The 17,539-nt window shown below is 41.2% G+C and overlaps 1 protein-coding gene across 3 annotated transcripts in view; it reads left to right on the top strand.

Moving 5' to 3' along the window:
- LOC308083888 (uncharacterized protein) overlaps nucleotides 1-17,539 on the top strand; it is an 85,684-nt gene that overhangs the window by 21,175 nt on the left and 46,970 nt on the right. For all 3 annotated transcript variants that reach the window (XM_080426303.1, XM_080426304.1, XM_080426302.1), the window contains exons 4-6: nucleotides 7,410-7,448; nucleotides 7,580-7,639; nucleotides 8,631-8,714. In XM_080426303.1, coding sequence (XP_080282429.1) covers nucleotides 7,410-7,448; nucleotides 7,580-7,639; nucleotides 8,631-8,714 — 183 coding nt within the window. The remainder of the gene's footprint in view (nucleotides 1-7,409; nucleotides 7,449-7,579; nucleotides 7,640-8,630; nucleotides 8,715-17,539) is intronic.

Below are 17,539 nucleotides of genomic sequence, written 5' to 3'. Positions count from 1 at the left end.
AGGAGCGGTTGGATGATTGCATGTTTGAAATGTTCGGGCACACAACCAGAGGATATAGAACTGTTTATGATAGACAAGATGTAAGGGCTTAGGCTATTAAAGACAGATTTTAAGAGGGAGGTTGGAATAGTGTCAACAGGACTAGAGGAGGGATTCATATGGGAGACAATTGGTGTAAGATCATCTAAGTAGATTGTGTTTAACTGGCACAGTGAGGAAACTGGAGGAGGATGGTCAGCTGTGTTTGCACTAGGCTGAGTTATCTTAGACCTTATATTGTTAATTTTGTCTATAAAAAATTATAAAAATTGTTCACAATCATCATCCGAGAAGACAGGAAGTGGGGGAGGAGCTGGGTTAACAAGTTGGAAAAATAAGCAGATCTTGCATTATCAATTTTCTGATTAAGGGCAGACAGAAGGTCCTTCATGTGGATAAAGTGAATTGTCTCCTTGGACTTTTTCCAGCGACGCGCTACCTTTCTGCATTCCCTTTTTAGGCTGCGGATGTCATCGTTCATCCATGAGGATGAGTTGATTGCACCGATTGTTTTGAGGGGGGCAACTAAATCTAGGGCAGACAAACATAGGTTATTAAAGTGGCAGACGAGGTCGTTGGTATCAGTTGGAACTGTCACATCCTTGCTAAGTTCTGCGAAAATAGAGGAGAATTTTTCAGCAGAACAGCTGTTGAGAGTACAACAGCGGATTGGACGTTTGGTGGGTTGGGTCTCAGCAATGAAATGTATATTAAAAAGAATATATTTGTGGTCCGAGAGGAAGAACTCACCCACACACCTCGAGTACTGAGGTTCAGACCCAGCGTAAAGACCAGGTCCAATGTATGACCATGCTCATGCGTCGGCCCAGATACATGCTGAGTCAGATTTAGTGATTGGGTGATACTAATAAACTCATTGGCTGAGTTGTCGGAGGGATTATCAATATGAAAGTTAAAGTCACCTGTCAGTACCAAGTTATCAAGTTTCATAACAAGAGAGGATAAAAATTCAGAGAATAATGTTAAAAACTCGCTTTTAGAGCCTGGTGGGCGATAGCACAATAAGATAAAGAGAGGATTAACGGATCCAATCCTAAGCAGCAGTGCTTCAAAAGTATTACAATTATCAGTGCCCACAGCGCGGCACGCAAACTGTTTAGAAAATACAGCCGCTAAACCACCTGCACGGCCAGACAACCTAGGAGCATTGATAACACTGCAGGCAGCAGGACAGAGCTTATTCACGGTTACATTGTCTTTGTCTTTCAGCCAAGTCTCTGTTAAAAACAAAAAATCAAGGTGTTGCGAGTTTAAAAAGTCTCTTAAAATGAAGGGCTTGTTGTTACAGGTTGACCTGGCATTAATTAAGGCCATTTTGAATGGAACAGACTTAGTGGGAGGAGCTATAGGTAAGCAGAGAATGTGATAGCCGTTTCACACTCGAACCGTTCCCCGTAACGCATCACCGTACCGTACTCGAAACCACCTGGGGAGGTAGTCTCGGGTCCGATTGCTGCGGAGTCGGGAACGGAACGCGGCAGTGTGAATCCATCCGTACCAAGAGAAGGAAGTGGACAGACTGGACTGCTAATCATATATCATTTATATATTTGTTATAATGACGCATTATTTTAGCTGGGTTATACCTTCTCATTGTTCTACTTGAATGTTGACAAGAAATAATAATCCCGCTAGTGTTTGAGTAGCGCGAGCCGTGAAAAATAATAAACAAAAAACACAAACACGAAAGGATTTTGGCCAGTGTGAATGCTGACCAGCTGGGAGAAGCCAAGCGTACTCGGGAACGCTTCGATTCAAACGGATCCAGTCTGAAACCGCCCTGAGTGAGGTTTGATGGAGTGACTGTGCGAGGGATGATGTTGTTGGGTGAAGGGTGTCTGGACCTGATAAGAACAGGGATGGACAGAGGGCGGACGAGGGATATGGAAACAGCATGACCCAAATGCAGTGGTGGAAATGGCGTTGCACGCTTGGGAACGGCGTTCCCATAGCAACCGTTGCGGGGGAACGCTGTGAACACGTGTGGGAACGCTCTTCAGAGCGTCCAACGTTTTTTTTTTTGTTTTTTTTATATATCTTTTTTTTTTTTTGACATAACATTTTTAATTTATGGTTGCTGTATGAGGCCAAACGTGACACAAACATTCTTACGTTTTGCAATGTTGTAAAAATGTGTAGAATAAATATTAAGTTTCAACAATTCTGTCAACTAAGAATTACATCATAGCCACACATGTCCGTACAACGGCGTGCAACGGTACGCTACGTGACGGACGGTAGCCCCGTCCACTCCCATGTAAAAAAAAAAACGGAACGGTACTTCCGGTTTTAAACTTAACATGGGAGTGGATGGGACTTCCGGCGTCCGTACGGCAACTTGACGGACGCTTTACGGACATGTGTGGCTGCTGTACCCATAGCCTGCGACACACGTTTCGGCACGGCGCCAGCCAGCCATGTAAACAAACCGGTGGATGTGTGGTTCACTGCTACGCTATGGATTCTAAAGGCAAAAGGAAAGATAGCTGAGGAAAACAGGATTTAACAGTTCCTGGACAGAGGCATTTGCTTTCATTGCCACTTCAGATGGATTTCCTGAATGTTTGCTCTGCAATGAAAAGTTATCAAGTAAGTCCTGTGGTGCGCTGAGCCTGCTCAGTGTTGCCATGTCTGATTACTATAAGCGACTTTGGGCTTGTTTTCCTGTAAAGTCGCTTGTAAATATTCAGTTGCTGGTTGCTTTTCTTTTGTCTTGTTTCTGAATTGTAGTTGCTTATTTGGGCTTGCTTTCAAGATTATTTTTGAAAATAGCTGATTTAATAGGGCTCAAGTGGTGAAACTGGTCGCTTCTTTTGGGCTTGTTTTCATAGACCTCGTCGCTTGTTTCTCTCACAGAATCTGGCAACACTGATCGTGGAATATTTTGACAACATTAAAATGAATGCTCATTTACTATTTGCAAGTAACTAGTAATTTTTATAGGCTAATATACACTTTATATGGCTAATATGCCTATGCTGAGAAACGGTCTAGTTGTTGTCTAATATAATCCACAAAATACATTAGTATAAACCCATTTTGTTTGAATATTTTATTAGGCAGAAATTGTTTTTTGTGATAATAAATTGGTAAAATCATGCAAAAATATGAATTAAATAACATAACCCTAACCTAACTCCTAATCCTAACCCTAAAACCAAAATAAAGAAACCAAAAACTGGAAAAAAAAACTGACCCAATCCGCCCAGAACCGCGAAAAAAACGAACCCAATCCGCCCAGAACCGCAAAAAAAATCGCGCGCGTGCGCGCGCGCGACACATGCACGCGCGCTGCGCGCGCGTGCATGTGTGACTAGTAGGGTTCCCAAAGCGAATCCAGGCCATTTCCACCACTGCCCAAATGGAGATGCTCATGATTATTGCAAGGTGAAACTACTATGGTGGGATCATGCTGAGGTGCATGTCACTTAGAGCTACAGGCAATGTGCTGAATGTAATGGGTGATTAGTAGATTGGTGCCTTTTGGATTGAGGTGCAGGCCATCTCGTTTATATAAGTGATTATTGGTCCAAAAACTGTCAAAACTGCTGATGAAGCCTGCTCCTGTGGCCTGGCAGAAGGCTTTTTGCCATTCATGCAGGCTCCAAAGTCTACTAAAATGTTCAGGACTCTTTGAGGGGGCTGGGATGGGGCCAGAAAACACACATGTTTTGCCCAGGCTCTGTACAGTGGTGGCAAGTGATTCAAGATCTTCCCTGAGTTTGACAGAAAGTCTGTTCAGAACATCATTTGAGCCAACATGTAAAAACAGTGTATGTGCAGTGGGATGAAGGTCAGACTCAAGGATAACAGGGACCAATTCAACAAGATTGTTGACTTTTCCACCAGGGAGACAATAGGTGATGGCACCAGGGATCACAACTGCTATAATAATAGAGTCACCAAGAATCATACAATCTCTGGGGACCTGTCCTTGCATCCTCCCTTATAAATGGAGAGTTTGGACCAGAGGGGGCTGTCTTTAAAATTAGAGATTGGTGACGTCACGTTCCTCCGCAGCTGTGTCCATCGCGTCGTTGGGGAAACCCCCGCTAACATCACATCATGTGTGTCTGTCTGTCTGTCTGTCTGTCTGTCTGTCTGTCTGTCTGTCTGTCTGTCTGTCTGTCTGTCTGTCTGTCTGTCTGTGTGTGTGTGTGTGTGTGTGTGTGTGTGTGTGTTAAAAGTTGATACAATGAGTAAGAATACTTAAAAGTTGTTAAAATGACGATAAATGACGATAAATAAAAAAAATACGATAAATAAAGTGAGTAAAAATACTTCAACGTAAAATGAGAATAAGTTGTTAAAATTAGTAAAAGTACTTAAAAGTAAATAAATTGAGTAAAAAAATACTGAAAGGTAATTACAATTAGTCAAAATATCTTAAGTAACAGTACTTAAAAGTCACTAAACTGAGCATAATTTTTATATATTTAATTAACTATATGGAGTACAAATATTGAAAAGTAATTAAACTAAGTAAAATGTAAGTATAACTACAAACAAATGTAAGTATAACTACTTAACAAAGTTCATAAAATAATAAAAAATATTTCAAAGTATCTAAATAAACCTAAATTGCACACATACTGTAAGCGGGACAGCACACAGAGTAGGCACCGCTTATTCACACTGGGTGTGATTTTTTGTATTAATAATAAACTCTGAAAAGTAAACAAGTAACTAAGGGGTTGATATTAATGGTCTTAACTCAAAATGTGTACATCACACAGCTTAGATCTTTGCATTAAATCGGAGAGCAGACCCGTACGAACTTGGTGATGTAAAAACAAGAATTAATTGGATAACATATCCAATGTGAGTGTGTGTGTGCAGTGTTGTAGTGCTACTTTTAGAAGTGGGGGAGCGCACATGCTTGCACATGCTCGCACATGCTTAACACGCGCGGACACATGCAGATGTAATGCGGAAACATTGTGACAGCGCACCTTGACCAATATGTAAATATTACATTGCATATGTTATGAATAGCATTACAAATGGGAATAACATCAATAAATGTGGATGACAAAAAGTGTACATATGAGCCTATATCCATGGCAATAAGTGCATGGCAAAGGGTGTATTTTTTCCTAGCAAAAACCTTTGTGTTGGATGTGAATAGTTTCTAGTAGTTACAACTACAACTCATATAATGTATCTGACACTTGCTCCAGTCTAATTTACAACTCTACAATCACCAGCATTACTCAAGATTTGATCGTTTATGCAAATAAACTACTTTTTTTTTTCATCAACAACAAAGTTTTGTGGAGTGAAAATGCGGCTCTTATTTTTCGGACCACAGTCGAATTTTGCGGATAAGAGAGAGAGAGAGAGAGAACCATATATTCAGCAGAATCCGCACCAATCGGTTTAGCTACTATAGACAATTCATATTCATACAGTGAGTGACCTCCTACTACTACAACGTAAGGGACATTCGTGCGTCCGTCCCGTGCATCACTGTCAGGGGTCCTTGTTCCAGGGGTGCCAAGCAGTTTAACCACTTTAACCCTATATAGCCTACATCAGTTATTTGAAAATATAAATTTATATAGGGGTGAAGTGGTTAATGTAAGTTTTGTAATAATAATCTAAATCTACAAAGTAATTAGTAACTAAAGTTTTCAAATAATTAGAGTAAAGAGTCTGAGATGTAGTGGAGTAGAAGTAAAAGTACATCAAATTGGAAATACTCCTGTAAAGTAAAAAAAAATCACACCCAGTGTGAAGTGGGTTAAAAAAATGTTTGGAAGTGCATAATCCTATTTATAGGTTATTAATGTCATCATGTGTCTCGCTAGCCAATCACAGTGCTGAATAGAGTCAGCCAATAGAGTCAGCCAATCACAGTACTGGAAAGTGGGCCAAGTGGGCCAATCACAGTGCAGGAAACTAATACTAATGAGGTGTCCCAACCCCACTTATAGGGGCGGCTACACCGCCCAAAAATACCCCAACATTTTACTTAAGTACAGTACTTGAGTAAATGTACTTAGTTACTTTACACCACTGGTTATCAGACGCTGACAAGATCGTCAGTCAGTGAGTTTGAGGATCCTATCTCCAGGAGGATAGATCCTATAGCCCGAAGGGACAGTCAATATAGATTGTTTCTTGTGTCTGGGTGGCTCAGTCGAAAGAGCTCTTTCTGAACCACAAGGTCATGGGATCGAATCCTGGCACTAGCAACTCAGCATATGAGCAATCTGGCTCCCTGAGGTATAGAGCATGGTAACAGGTATAGACTCATGTGTTCTTTGCTGTTGCTACCCTTTAAATGGCCATGGCCATTGACAATGCATTGAGCGCTTAAAGTTAAAGAGGTGGTGCCATGGTTTTGCACTTTTTTCTGTTTTTCATGTGTCTATGAGGTTGATAGAACTTCATTAAGCCCCCTGGTGATGTTTTTATGGTGTTTTATGTCTTCTCTGACTATTTTGAGTTTCTTCCTGGAGGCTGAAACCTTGACAAACGTGCCAATAGAAAAATAGCCATTTAATGACAAAGTAGAAATATACCCTCCCCCTCATTATCATAACACAACAGGTGTGGGCATGAGGAGGAGGAGGGACTAGGACAGGTGGGTGGTGCTAAGGTGGTGGGGGAGGTGCTAAGGTGAGAACCAGGTATACTTAATGAACTGGAGGCGTGCCCACATAAAAACATAATTTTAACACTTTCTGTACACTTTTTTGAAAATAATCTTCCTCCTAGTATAACCATAATACTTGATGATTATGTTTTAGGGGGGGGGGGGGATCACTGAAAATCACGGCACCCCGTCTTTAAATATTTAAAAAACTGCAAATTATTTCAAAGTCAAAATCTCAAGCGTGCATGTCCACAGTAAGGTGGAATTTTTTAATTGTGAATCAAGTTTCTAGGTGAAAGTATGAAGGAATAGGGAGGGTCCAAAGTTTTATCACTTTATCACAAGTTTTAAAAGTTAAATATTAAAAAAACTACAAAACATTTAAAAGTAAAAAGTTCAGGCATGTGTGTCCACATTTTTTTAATTGTGAATGGAGTTGTTTCTTGGTGAAAGTATGAAGGAGTTGTGATGTACCAACATCTTCCACTGACTTCAATTATAATTTTTTAAACTTTTAAAGTGAAATATTTCTTAAACTACAAAACATTTCAAAGATTCATGCACAAGCACACGTTTCCCACAGTAAGCTGAACATGTTAAAGTTTGAATGGGGTTTCTAGGTGTAAGTACGTAGGTAAGGCTAAAAGATAGCTGTTGGTAGAAACATTGATGCTAAAAACCTACAATCAGTCTTGGTTTTCTGCTGACTTTCTTTCTCCCTTTTTTTAAACTTTGCATGTCTTTGCAGATGTCGGCGATGCTCCAGAGACTTCCAGACTATTGGATGGTAATCACTTATTTATTTACATAGGATAGTCAATTCACTGGGATAACTTTGTAGTAATAATTTATCTCTTTAACAGTAGGAGGGGCTATGGAACATGGCACTTAACCACCATCATATGTTACTTTCTCTAGGTGGTCCTCAGACAAGCCCTCCATTGTCGCTTCCAGTCCACCCGGTTCTCCATACATCAGGTCAGTTCGTTGGTACTTTGCGCTCCTGCATCCTTCTTGAGTTACGATACGATAATACTTTATTGTCAGTTCACACTGAAATTTGTCTTGCGACCCAGCAGCTATGTATGCAAAAATAAACAGTACACACATTTGACATGACACAAGAAAACAAAACAAAATACATACATAAATACATACAAAGACAAGAGCAATGTCCACCTCTCAGCCTACCCCTGGCCTAAACTCCTGATTAAGCCTCAATGTCGTCTGCTGGACAAAGGACTTCTTTAGTTTGACCTTATTGTATGTAGGAACACTGTATCTCCTTCCTGAAGGCAGCAAATGATATTCTCCATACAAAGCATGGCTAGTGTTTGAAGTGATAGTCCTTGCCAACCTTATCATACTGTCATTATACGTAGATATAGAGCCTCTGAAGTGGTTGTCCAACAATCTTTGAACAAATGTTCAGTTGCTGCAGCAGTTGTGACTTTAAGGCTACAGACAGACATCCATACCAGGTGGTACTACAGTACTGAAGAACACTCATAATAACAGAAGTGAAAAACAAAAGAAGAATCTGTCTACTAGCACCAAAAGATCTCAGACGGCGAAGGAAATAGACTCTTTGCTTTGTCTTCTTACCCACTGATTCAATCTGGTCTTTCCATGACAAAAGGGTCAATTACTACTCCTAGGTATGTATACGAACATATCCTGGTTGATCTGTTCACTATGAATAGTAATGGGGGATCTGTGTATCTCTAGTGGAGCACCAAAAACAATCTCCTTTTTTTGTGTTAATGATAGTTAGGGGGATTCCAGTCAGCTTTTTGGTTTAGCTTGTGCCACCCGGCCCTCTCATCAGTTACATTGATGTACTGAACTTGAATTAGATTTATTGAACTTTTACAGATGAATCTAGATTGTAGATTAAAATGGAATCACAGTTTATTCCTCAGTATGTTGTAATGATGTTACTTATTTCAAGTGTCTCCATGTGCTCCAGGTTCTCCAGCTTCTCCAGTGTTTCAGTTTGTAATGTCAGATCCACTACAGCCTCAGAGCAGACAGACAGACCAGACTTCAAAAAGTGAGTACATGTTGATAAGTGGTGGCTAGTGGTGGCAATTCTCAGCAACAGACCCTTACCCCTAAACCAACTGAACCAAGAACACCTTCAGTTGCGTGACGGAGGGTAACAGCAGTGTGATTACACAGCCTGAAACAGAAGCACAGAGTTAGAGAATTGAACAATATTATAGCACAATAGTGATGAGATGTTGCGCAACAGAGTGACATAAGCGGATACTGAATTAGCACTGAGTCATGAGCGTGGCTGTAAGAGAATATGTCACCGTACATACAGAACCGTTCTAAAGACACTTTTTCAGCCAATTCAAATCCACCATCTTGGAAGTTCCGGTCCCGAAAAGCAAACTGGAAACGGCTATTCTTTCTTTCTTTCTTTCTATTTCCTTTATTTATTCAAGGAAACCCATTGAGAGCAAGCTCTCTTTTTCAAGGACGCCCTCATAACAAACATTTGAATCACATTACAATGTCACAACTTTGACAATAAAGCAAAAAAGAAAAGCAGAAGCATAAAACAACATTAAAATAATCGCAAAAGGCGGTGAATCAGACAATACAGTGAGGACATGGATAACAACACAGAGATTTAAAATCAGATGCAAATAAACAGTGTTACATGAAACAGGTACAGGCACTATGTAGTGTGTCCTCAAGAAGCACCCTGAATGTCTCTATTGAGACCAATCACACCAGTTTCAGAGAGTCCTGAAGTTTGTTCCATTTGTGCGGAGTATAATACATGAATGCAGTTTTTCCATGTTCACTGCTCTTACGTGGACTGGTATATCTAATGTGTGTTTGTGAACGTGTTGAATGACCAGTAACCTTTGGTTCCAAGAGCGAGGTTATGGTATAAAGGAAGTTTACCACACAAGGCCTTATAAATAAATACAATACAATGTTGCTCTCTACGAACTGCGAGAGATGGCCAACCCACTTTATCATATAAAATACAGTGATGGGTGAGATATTCATCACCAGTAATAAAATGCAAAGCACTGTGGTAGACTGCATCCAGTGGCTTCAGTGTGGAGAGTGAAGCATGCATATACAGTGTATCCCCATAATCAAATACAGACATTATTACAGATTGAACAATAGTCTTTCTGCTGGTAAAAGAAAAACAGGACCTGTTTCTGTAAAGGAAGCCAATTTGACCTCTTAATTTTTTGATTATAGGTTCTCCACATGAACCTTAAATGAGAGTTTGGCATCTAGCCAAATGCCTAGGTATTTATAAGATGTGACCAGCTCAATTTGTTCGCCTTTAAGAGTGTACATACCAGTAAAGGGATTTATATTTGGAGACCTAGTAAATACCATGCATTTTGTTTTGTTGGAGTTTAAAACAAGCTTAAGGTTAATTAGAGCCCATTGAAACCTATTGAAGGCAGTCTGCAGATTTGCAGTGGCCACTTCCAGCGTTGGGGCAATACTGTATAAAATTGTGTCGTCTGCATAATAATGGACATCCCAGTGCGGAGAGGGGAGTGCAATATTATTAACATAAAGAGTGAATAAAAGGGGGCCCAAAATTGAACCCTGAGGGACACCTTTACCAATTGACAAAGAACTGGATTTAAAACCATCAGCAACAACAGGTTGAGTTCTACCCGTCAGATAGTTGGAAAACCATCTGACCGATAGATCATCCAAGCCAATGGAGGCTAGCTTTTGTAATAAAATATAATGGTCCACAGTATCAAACGCTTTAGAAAGATCAATAAAAATAGCAGCACAGTGATGGTGATTATCAAGTCATGTCCTGGTCTGAACCCTGACTGTTGAGGTTGGAGTATGTTGTGCATGCTCAGGAATGTACGTAACTAGGGAACTGGGAGTCTATGAACTGACTAGGGATTCAAGGATCTTGGCTAAACAGCACAATTTTGATATTGGCCTATAATTATTTAAATCCGACTGATCACCACCTTTATGAAGTGGAATAACTTGTGCATCTTTCCATACTGCAGGAAGTGAGCCTGAGGTAAGTGATGAATTAAAAATATGGACAAGTGGTGCAGCAATTATATATGCACTAAGATGCAGTAGATACGGGTTAAGGTCATCTGCACCCTTAGACTTCTTAGTGCATATTTGTGAAAGTGCGGTTAAAACCTCTGAGTGTGTTACTGGTCTAAATGTTACTGGTCTAAATTGGCTGGAAGGGCAGAGAGTGAGGGTCTTCTGTCGGTAGAACCAGTAGAATCCCTAGAAGCATACACTACTTTATCATTAATTAAAACATTTTTGGGACCATAATTTACTAAACTTATCATGATAATTGAAAAAAATGTAACCTACTGATTGAAAGCAAAAGGATTCATGAAAATGTTTACTAAGGTAATAAAATAGTATAAAGTCCGGCCAAAACCTCATTCACTTGAATGGAGTGTAAATACTTCTGCAGCCAGCAGGAGTGGAAATAGCGACACCTGCTGGGCCGACACCTGCTGGGCCATTAATGAGAAAGCCAATAGGGACAAGCTGTAACACGCTGTTTCTACAGGAACTGCCTTTTCTAGTTATATTGTATTATTCATATGAATGTACCATATCAAATGTAATTCATAGTCTACTGGAAATTTCATGAACCCAGAAATGGTGATTATTGTTAACTTTTATGATAGAAATGTTATCTCAGGACTCGTGAATGCAAATCAGCTTGGTTGCAAAAAATTGCACATTGGGAGCAATTAGCATAATTAGCATATTATATATACATTATAGGTAAAATAAAAGAGTCTAAATAATCACAGACTTCCTAGATTAAGCTTATTTTAATGTTACCTGCATAGTGCATATACAAAAAATAAACATGTCTAGCCTCATCATCATGCCTTTATTAGCATAATAATGAATGACAACGACATATTTAATGAGAAAACTGAACAATTAAAAAAAAGATCACAAAGTGGGCTGATAGGTGTGGAAAACTATGTATTTTGTGGACAATATTGATATGCAGATCTAACTGTAGATCAAATTCATATTTTAATGTCATATTTTATCCTAACTATATTTGTCGTCTCACTGTCAACCTGACATGTTTCACCCATGCATTTTACTGCATTTTACTGCTTTTATTTTATTTTATTTTATTTTTGTTTGCTTTATTGTTAAATTGGTTCTAACTGTAATTGTATCCTTGCTCTGTAAAGCACTTTGAGCTGCATTTCATGTCATGAAAGGTGCTATACAAATAAAGTTTATTATTATTATTATTATTATAACTCAGGGCCTTGCTGTTCAAGCTGATATCAGGGTGCCTGCTCTATTGTCTGATAAATTATGTTCGCTACAGGAAGACATGTCTCATTCTGTCTGCTGTGTTGCTATCTATTGGCCTCTGGAATTCATAATATTTCTAGTTAGAAGGAACTCTGTGTCCCTCCAATGCCTAACCCTTTTTTCAGTGTCACTGAGTGACCGGTCAAGACCCGATGTCAAAGTGTTGACCCAGGCACTTTGACGTGGGGTCATCATCATCATCTACCATCATCATCTTCATCTGACTTAATCCACTCATCATCACTCTCCGCCAATGAGGGGAATCCACCTCCGACGGTTGGATGCTCTAGGAGTCTTCCATGATGTCATATGTTTATGTTAACGGGTGATGTTAAAACCCAGTGCTTGTTGTGAGAGAGGTCGACCGATGATGCCATACCTGTTGATACTGTAACCTTCCCATTCTCTCTGTCTGTCTGAATAGAAAATGCAATATTTCATTTCAGAGCCACTGCCTCGGTGGAAACAGCGGGCATGACAGCCCCTCCTTTAGTAACCTCCCACCCATATTTAGTGATGTCTCTTGTCTCTGCAGCTGGGTCCCTCTGATCTGCAGCCTTCCACAACATGATCTCGAGATTAGGATGCATTATGTGCAGCATCATGTTGCATTAGTTGGAGGAAGCTTTTTAAGCTCTGGTGGTTTCTACCTCTGTCTGTAGACCTGGTAGCGAGCAGTATTCATACTCTTGGCCTTCTTTATCCCATACAGTGTAAGGAAGAACTCTGTACCTGTATCTTTTATCAAGCACTGTATTCCGTCCAGGCATGGCACTTCCCAGGAGTACTCTCAGTGCAGATAGATACCTTGGCCTTTCCTCAGAGGTAGGATACCGAATCACATCCTGACAGGGCATGCATCCCCAGGAGACCCTGGCATTTCTCGCCCCCAATGCCCTGACAGTGGCATTTACTGTATGTCCAGGATGGTGCCATCCCATTTCTCCACCTGCACTGTAGAAAGAACGTTGGCCTTTCAAACACAGCACACTAACAGGACAAATACATCTGTGTCATCGCTTAAGATTCGCATTGTGGGTGCCCCTGCTCCAGCAGCTTGTAGCATGTAGCTAGTGAGGGTGATGTCAGCCTTGCCTTGTTTACGATGCAGTCCATGTTGTTCACAAGCAGGATCTTATCAGCAGTGAGGTCATATGTGCAAAGAAGGCGTGCTAGCTGCATCTTGTTTGATCACAGCTTCTCGTCGAGGAAGTTGATTGTCAACTTGTACTCAGTTGCACCATCCCCTGTTAGTCTTCTCCTCTTATGGTCTTTTTCACTGTGCTCATCACTGTAATGGTCAAAGATGACAAATGTCTCATTAGTTCCAACTGCAGTGTAGGCTTTGGTAAGGCGTGATTTAATGCAACATTAAATCACGGTTCCACTGTCAGAGTGGCGGCAGACGTGAGCCTCAGCTAAAAGATCCTGCTTGGCCTCATCTACCTATATAAAGGAGAAAGCTACTTCCGCCGCTGACGCCACACCCACTCCATGCATTTGGACCTCTCGTCGCTGACGCCATACTGTAGAAAGTCACGCTAATTAATCAGAAGGCGTCAATAATTAGTCAATTAATTTAGAAATTAATTTCTAAAAATCTAAACCATCTGTATTAATCCACGAGCTCTCTGAATACAGGACGAGACTCCTTGCTCCAGGAGTTTTCTAAGGTAACGATGAACGCCAGAATATGTCAAACTGGAGTTCACTCGCCGGCACTAACATGTTCATTAATCTGCTAGCTATAGGACTCACGGATCCACTAAACTTTGGCTAGCTGGCCCTTAGCCTTCAAAGAATTAATTATGTTTGGCTAGATTTCCAAGTTAGCTTGTCCGGTTCCTATCGTGAAATCCCTATTAATAACAATGTACTAATGAAGTCACTGTTTTCGTCTTTGACACAAATAACATTTATGACTTCTCTGAGCACATACAGTTATAAGGAAGGGAGGGAGAAGAAAGGCGGGCTCCCAATATTATTTCCACTGGCCTATTGCTTAGAGACTGTCAGTGATTTATTCCCCAACAGCATACACAATTCAGTATAGTGTCACTGTTTTGTGGGCAAACATACACTGAGGACTCTAGTCAAAACTCGTCCCGGTTGCCTTTAACTTAGTTAGATGGCAGGACTAACACTCTGTCTCCACGGGGAGACCTTTAATATAATTGTCAGGATTTATTAGGACTAGTTATTATTTCTAAATTATTTCCAAAGCTCTCTAAGATGTCAATAAAATGTGTCCAATACACGCAGGTACTATTCTTACTTTGTTAATTATACAGAGCTCTTTAATAATTTATTTAGTTATAATCCTATACTGACAAATTGATATTAATTCCCTTCTACTAGCTCAGTCCTTCCACTGTCACTTGCCCTTTCAACAGGTATGAAAGAGACCATAGATATAAACTCTAGTCACTCACTATTAGTCTATAAATAAGCAACAAATCCTACCATCTACTCCCATGAAGCTGTAATGAGGTGTGGATGCATCAGTTTGTGTCGCCGGTGTGTTCGCAAAGACTTACCCTGGGGCTCCACGTGTCCTTCTGAAGAACCTCAACTATTTGTCCTTATTTCACACTAAATGAAAAGGTAGTCCAGGCTATGTTAAAAGTTTACAACGTTTTTATTACACCTATATAAGTTGGTTACAAATCTATTACAATAAAAATAAAGTTATAATAAAGAGAGAAAGAAAGAAAGGTGTCACTGGTCCCTACATTTGATCAGCCATGCTATAGGCTAGTTGTTCAATTGAAGTATTCAGTTTAAATGATAATTTAAATTTGGAGCAATACGGTGTCCATCAGTGATAGGTTTGGCTGTTTATTCTCAAGTGCGGACAAAACCAAGCTCAGATGTACTATGAGTGAGAGAGACAGACCTTCATTTACTCGGCATCTCAGAAATAAATAAAACGGGTGTCTAAAAAATAAGATGAAAACTTGTCGCCAGCATGTTGCGAATGTCTCTCTCAGCACATCTGTATAGCACTCAGTCTCGACACAGGATAGAGAATATTTAAGAGCCTTTATACTATCACTGAATCCATATCGCTATGTTTCTTGATATCCAAGAAAAATGCACAAAGTCCTTCAGAGACTAAGTCCAAAATCCAATAAGTTCAAAGTGACTTCTCCAGGGTTAAGCCCAAAGATGTTTGCCCATGGTATTAGGCAAACAGAAGTGAAGAAGTCCTTCAGAGTAGCCCTTTTTATATGGAGCCCCTGGAAGGAGGTAACATAATCGAGGTTTTAGTGAGAGAGATGGCGCCGGTGTGTCTGACTGGCCGTCTGAGGCTGTGTGCCCTCCTGCTGTTTGTTTGTTTGTGTGCGTCTGTCACAAGGACCATCGAATCTCTCCTGGTTTATGACCGTCTGGAGTTATTGCAAATCAAGGTTTCCGTGGACTATTTGGTGGAACTTGGCCAGGAGGAACAAATAAACTTTGTTCCCCCGCACCTCCTTGCAGACATCCCCGCTTACCTGTTGCACGCCAAGGATCCGCCGCCCCGGAGGCGAAAACGCCACAGGCGAAGAGGGACTCGAGCAGGCCGGCTAGTTCGGGTCAAAGCCTGGCTTGCGATCGCTCCCGAACCCACTCAGTTTTCCCGTAACGCTCCCCAGGATTATGGAGCTTGTATCCGCCGCCTCATCTCCCGGCGAGCCCCAGCCCTGGTCCGTACCTGGCTGGTACCTGTTACTGATCCGTATGAAGAGCTCCATGGCTTGCGCTCTGTTCTGCCTCGCCCCCGGCTTCTTGGTGGAGCTAACCACGGCAATCTCAAGCCGCTGAGCCGGGCGGCTCGTGCGGCTGGTGCCCCGGTGTTCGCTACAACCAGATGCGCTTTGCTAAATGCGAGATCGATCAGGAATAAGACCTTTATCCTGAAGGATTTGTTCTCCTCACACACGTTGGATCTTCTGTTTCTGACGGAGACCTGGATGCAGCCGGGTGAGTCTACTGCCTTCACCGATCTATTACCTCCTGACTGTACTGTTATAAACTCTCCTAGGATGACAGGCCACGCAGGAGGAATAGCAACGATTTAAAAACAGTCTTTATTGTAAGCCTTTGGCACCGCTGTCGTTTTCTTCTTTCGAATTGAGTTTTTTGACCTGCGCCGCTCCGACCCGGTTCTCTGTGCGGTAATTTACCGCCCGCCGAAATACAATAAGGACTTTTCTAAGGAACTATCTGACTTCATGGCCAGTGTACGGATTAAGTACAATAAACTGCTAATTGTTGGGGACACGAATGTCCATGTTTGTTGTGTCTTTAAACCAATGTCTAAAGACTTCTTGGATGTACTCGATGCTTTTGACCTTGTTCAGCACGTCACTGAGCCTACACATGAACTTGGGCACACGCTAGATCTGGTCATTTCTCATGCTTTGCCTATTTCTAATGTCCAGGTCTGTGCTCCAGTTGGCTCGGATCATTTCCCTGTCACATTCGACTTTGTACTCCCCTGTGACACGTTTAACGCTTGCGTTCCCGCACGCCAGCGCTGTGTGTTGAAACCCGCCACTGCTGTACTCTTTTCTTCTGCTTTTACTAGTGCAGCTCAGGCTGTAAATGGTTTAGATATCGGCTTAGACACTGATCAACTTACAAGCTCTTTTCTATCCACCTGTACTGGCATTCTCGACACTGTTGCGCCGTTTAAAGCCATGCTCCCCAGACACAGGTCTGAGCCTTGGCTAAACGAGACCACTCACGCCGCCAGGAGAGAGTGTCGGAAAGCTGAGCGCAGGTGGAGGAAAGACAGGCTCCATGTGTCACATGATATTCTAAAAGAGTGTTGGAAAAACTATCAGAGCACTGTCAAAGCTGAAAAAACAAGGCATTTCTCTGATATTATTTCCAAAAATGTGGATAAACCACGTTCTTTTTAAAACTATTGACCAGCTGTTAAATCCTCCCCAACCTACTTGTCTGGAGGCGTCTTCTGAGGTCTGTGAGGATTTTCTCTGCTTTTTTGTAGATAAGGTCACAACCATTAGAGCACACATCTCCCCCCTGCCCTAGACCCCTGTCTGGCTGTCACCTGCACAACTGTATTTAATCATTTCAACCCTGTGTCATTCTCTAAACTCAGTGAACTGGTCATGCAACTCAAAACCTCATCCTGCCCCATTGATGCTATCCCCACTCACCTCTTTAAGGAGGTCTGGGAGTCCATTGGGCCTAGTGTCCACAACATCATAAATAGCAGTCTGGCCTCAGGTGTTGTACCAATATACTTTATAACAGCAGTTGTGACACCACTAATCAAAAAACCCAGTCTCGATACCTCTGTCTTGGCAAACTACAGGCCTATTTCAAAGCTTCCTTTCATTTCTAAAATCCTTGAGAAAACTGTTTTATTTCAATTACAGTCTTTCTTGCAAGAACACAATATTCTTGATGTCTTTCAATCTGGTTTTAAAGCATTTCACAGTACCGAGTCAGCGTTGTTGAGGGTATTCAATGATGTGCTATTGACCACTGACAAAGGTAACTCTGCTATGTTGCTAC

Source organism: Gymnoscopelus braueri, assembly GCF_963280865.1.
Source record: "Gymnoscopelus braueri genome assembly, chromosome: 4".
NCBI classification, from domain to species: domain Eukaryota; kingdom Metazoa; phylum Chordata; class Actinopteri; order Myctophiformes; family Myctophidae; genus Gymnoscopelus; species Gymnoscopelus braueri.
This window is presented reverse-complemented; position numbering and strand designations above follow the sequence as displayed.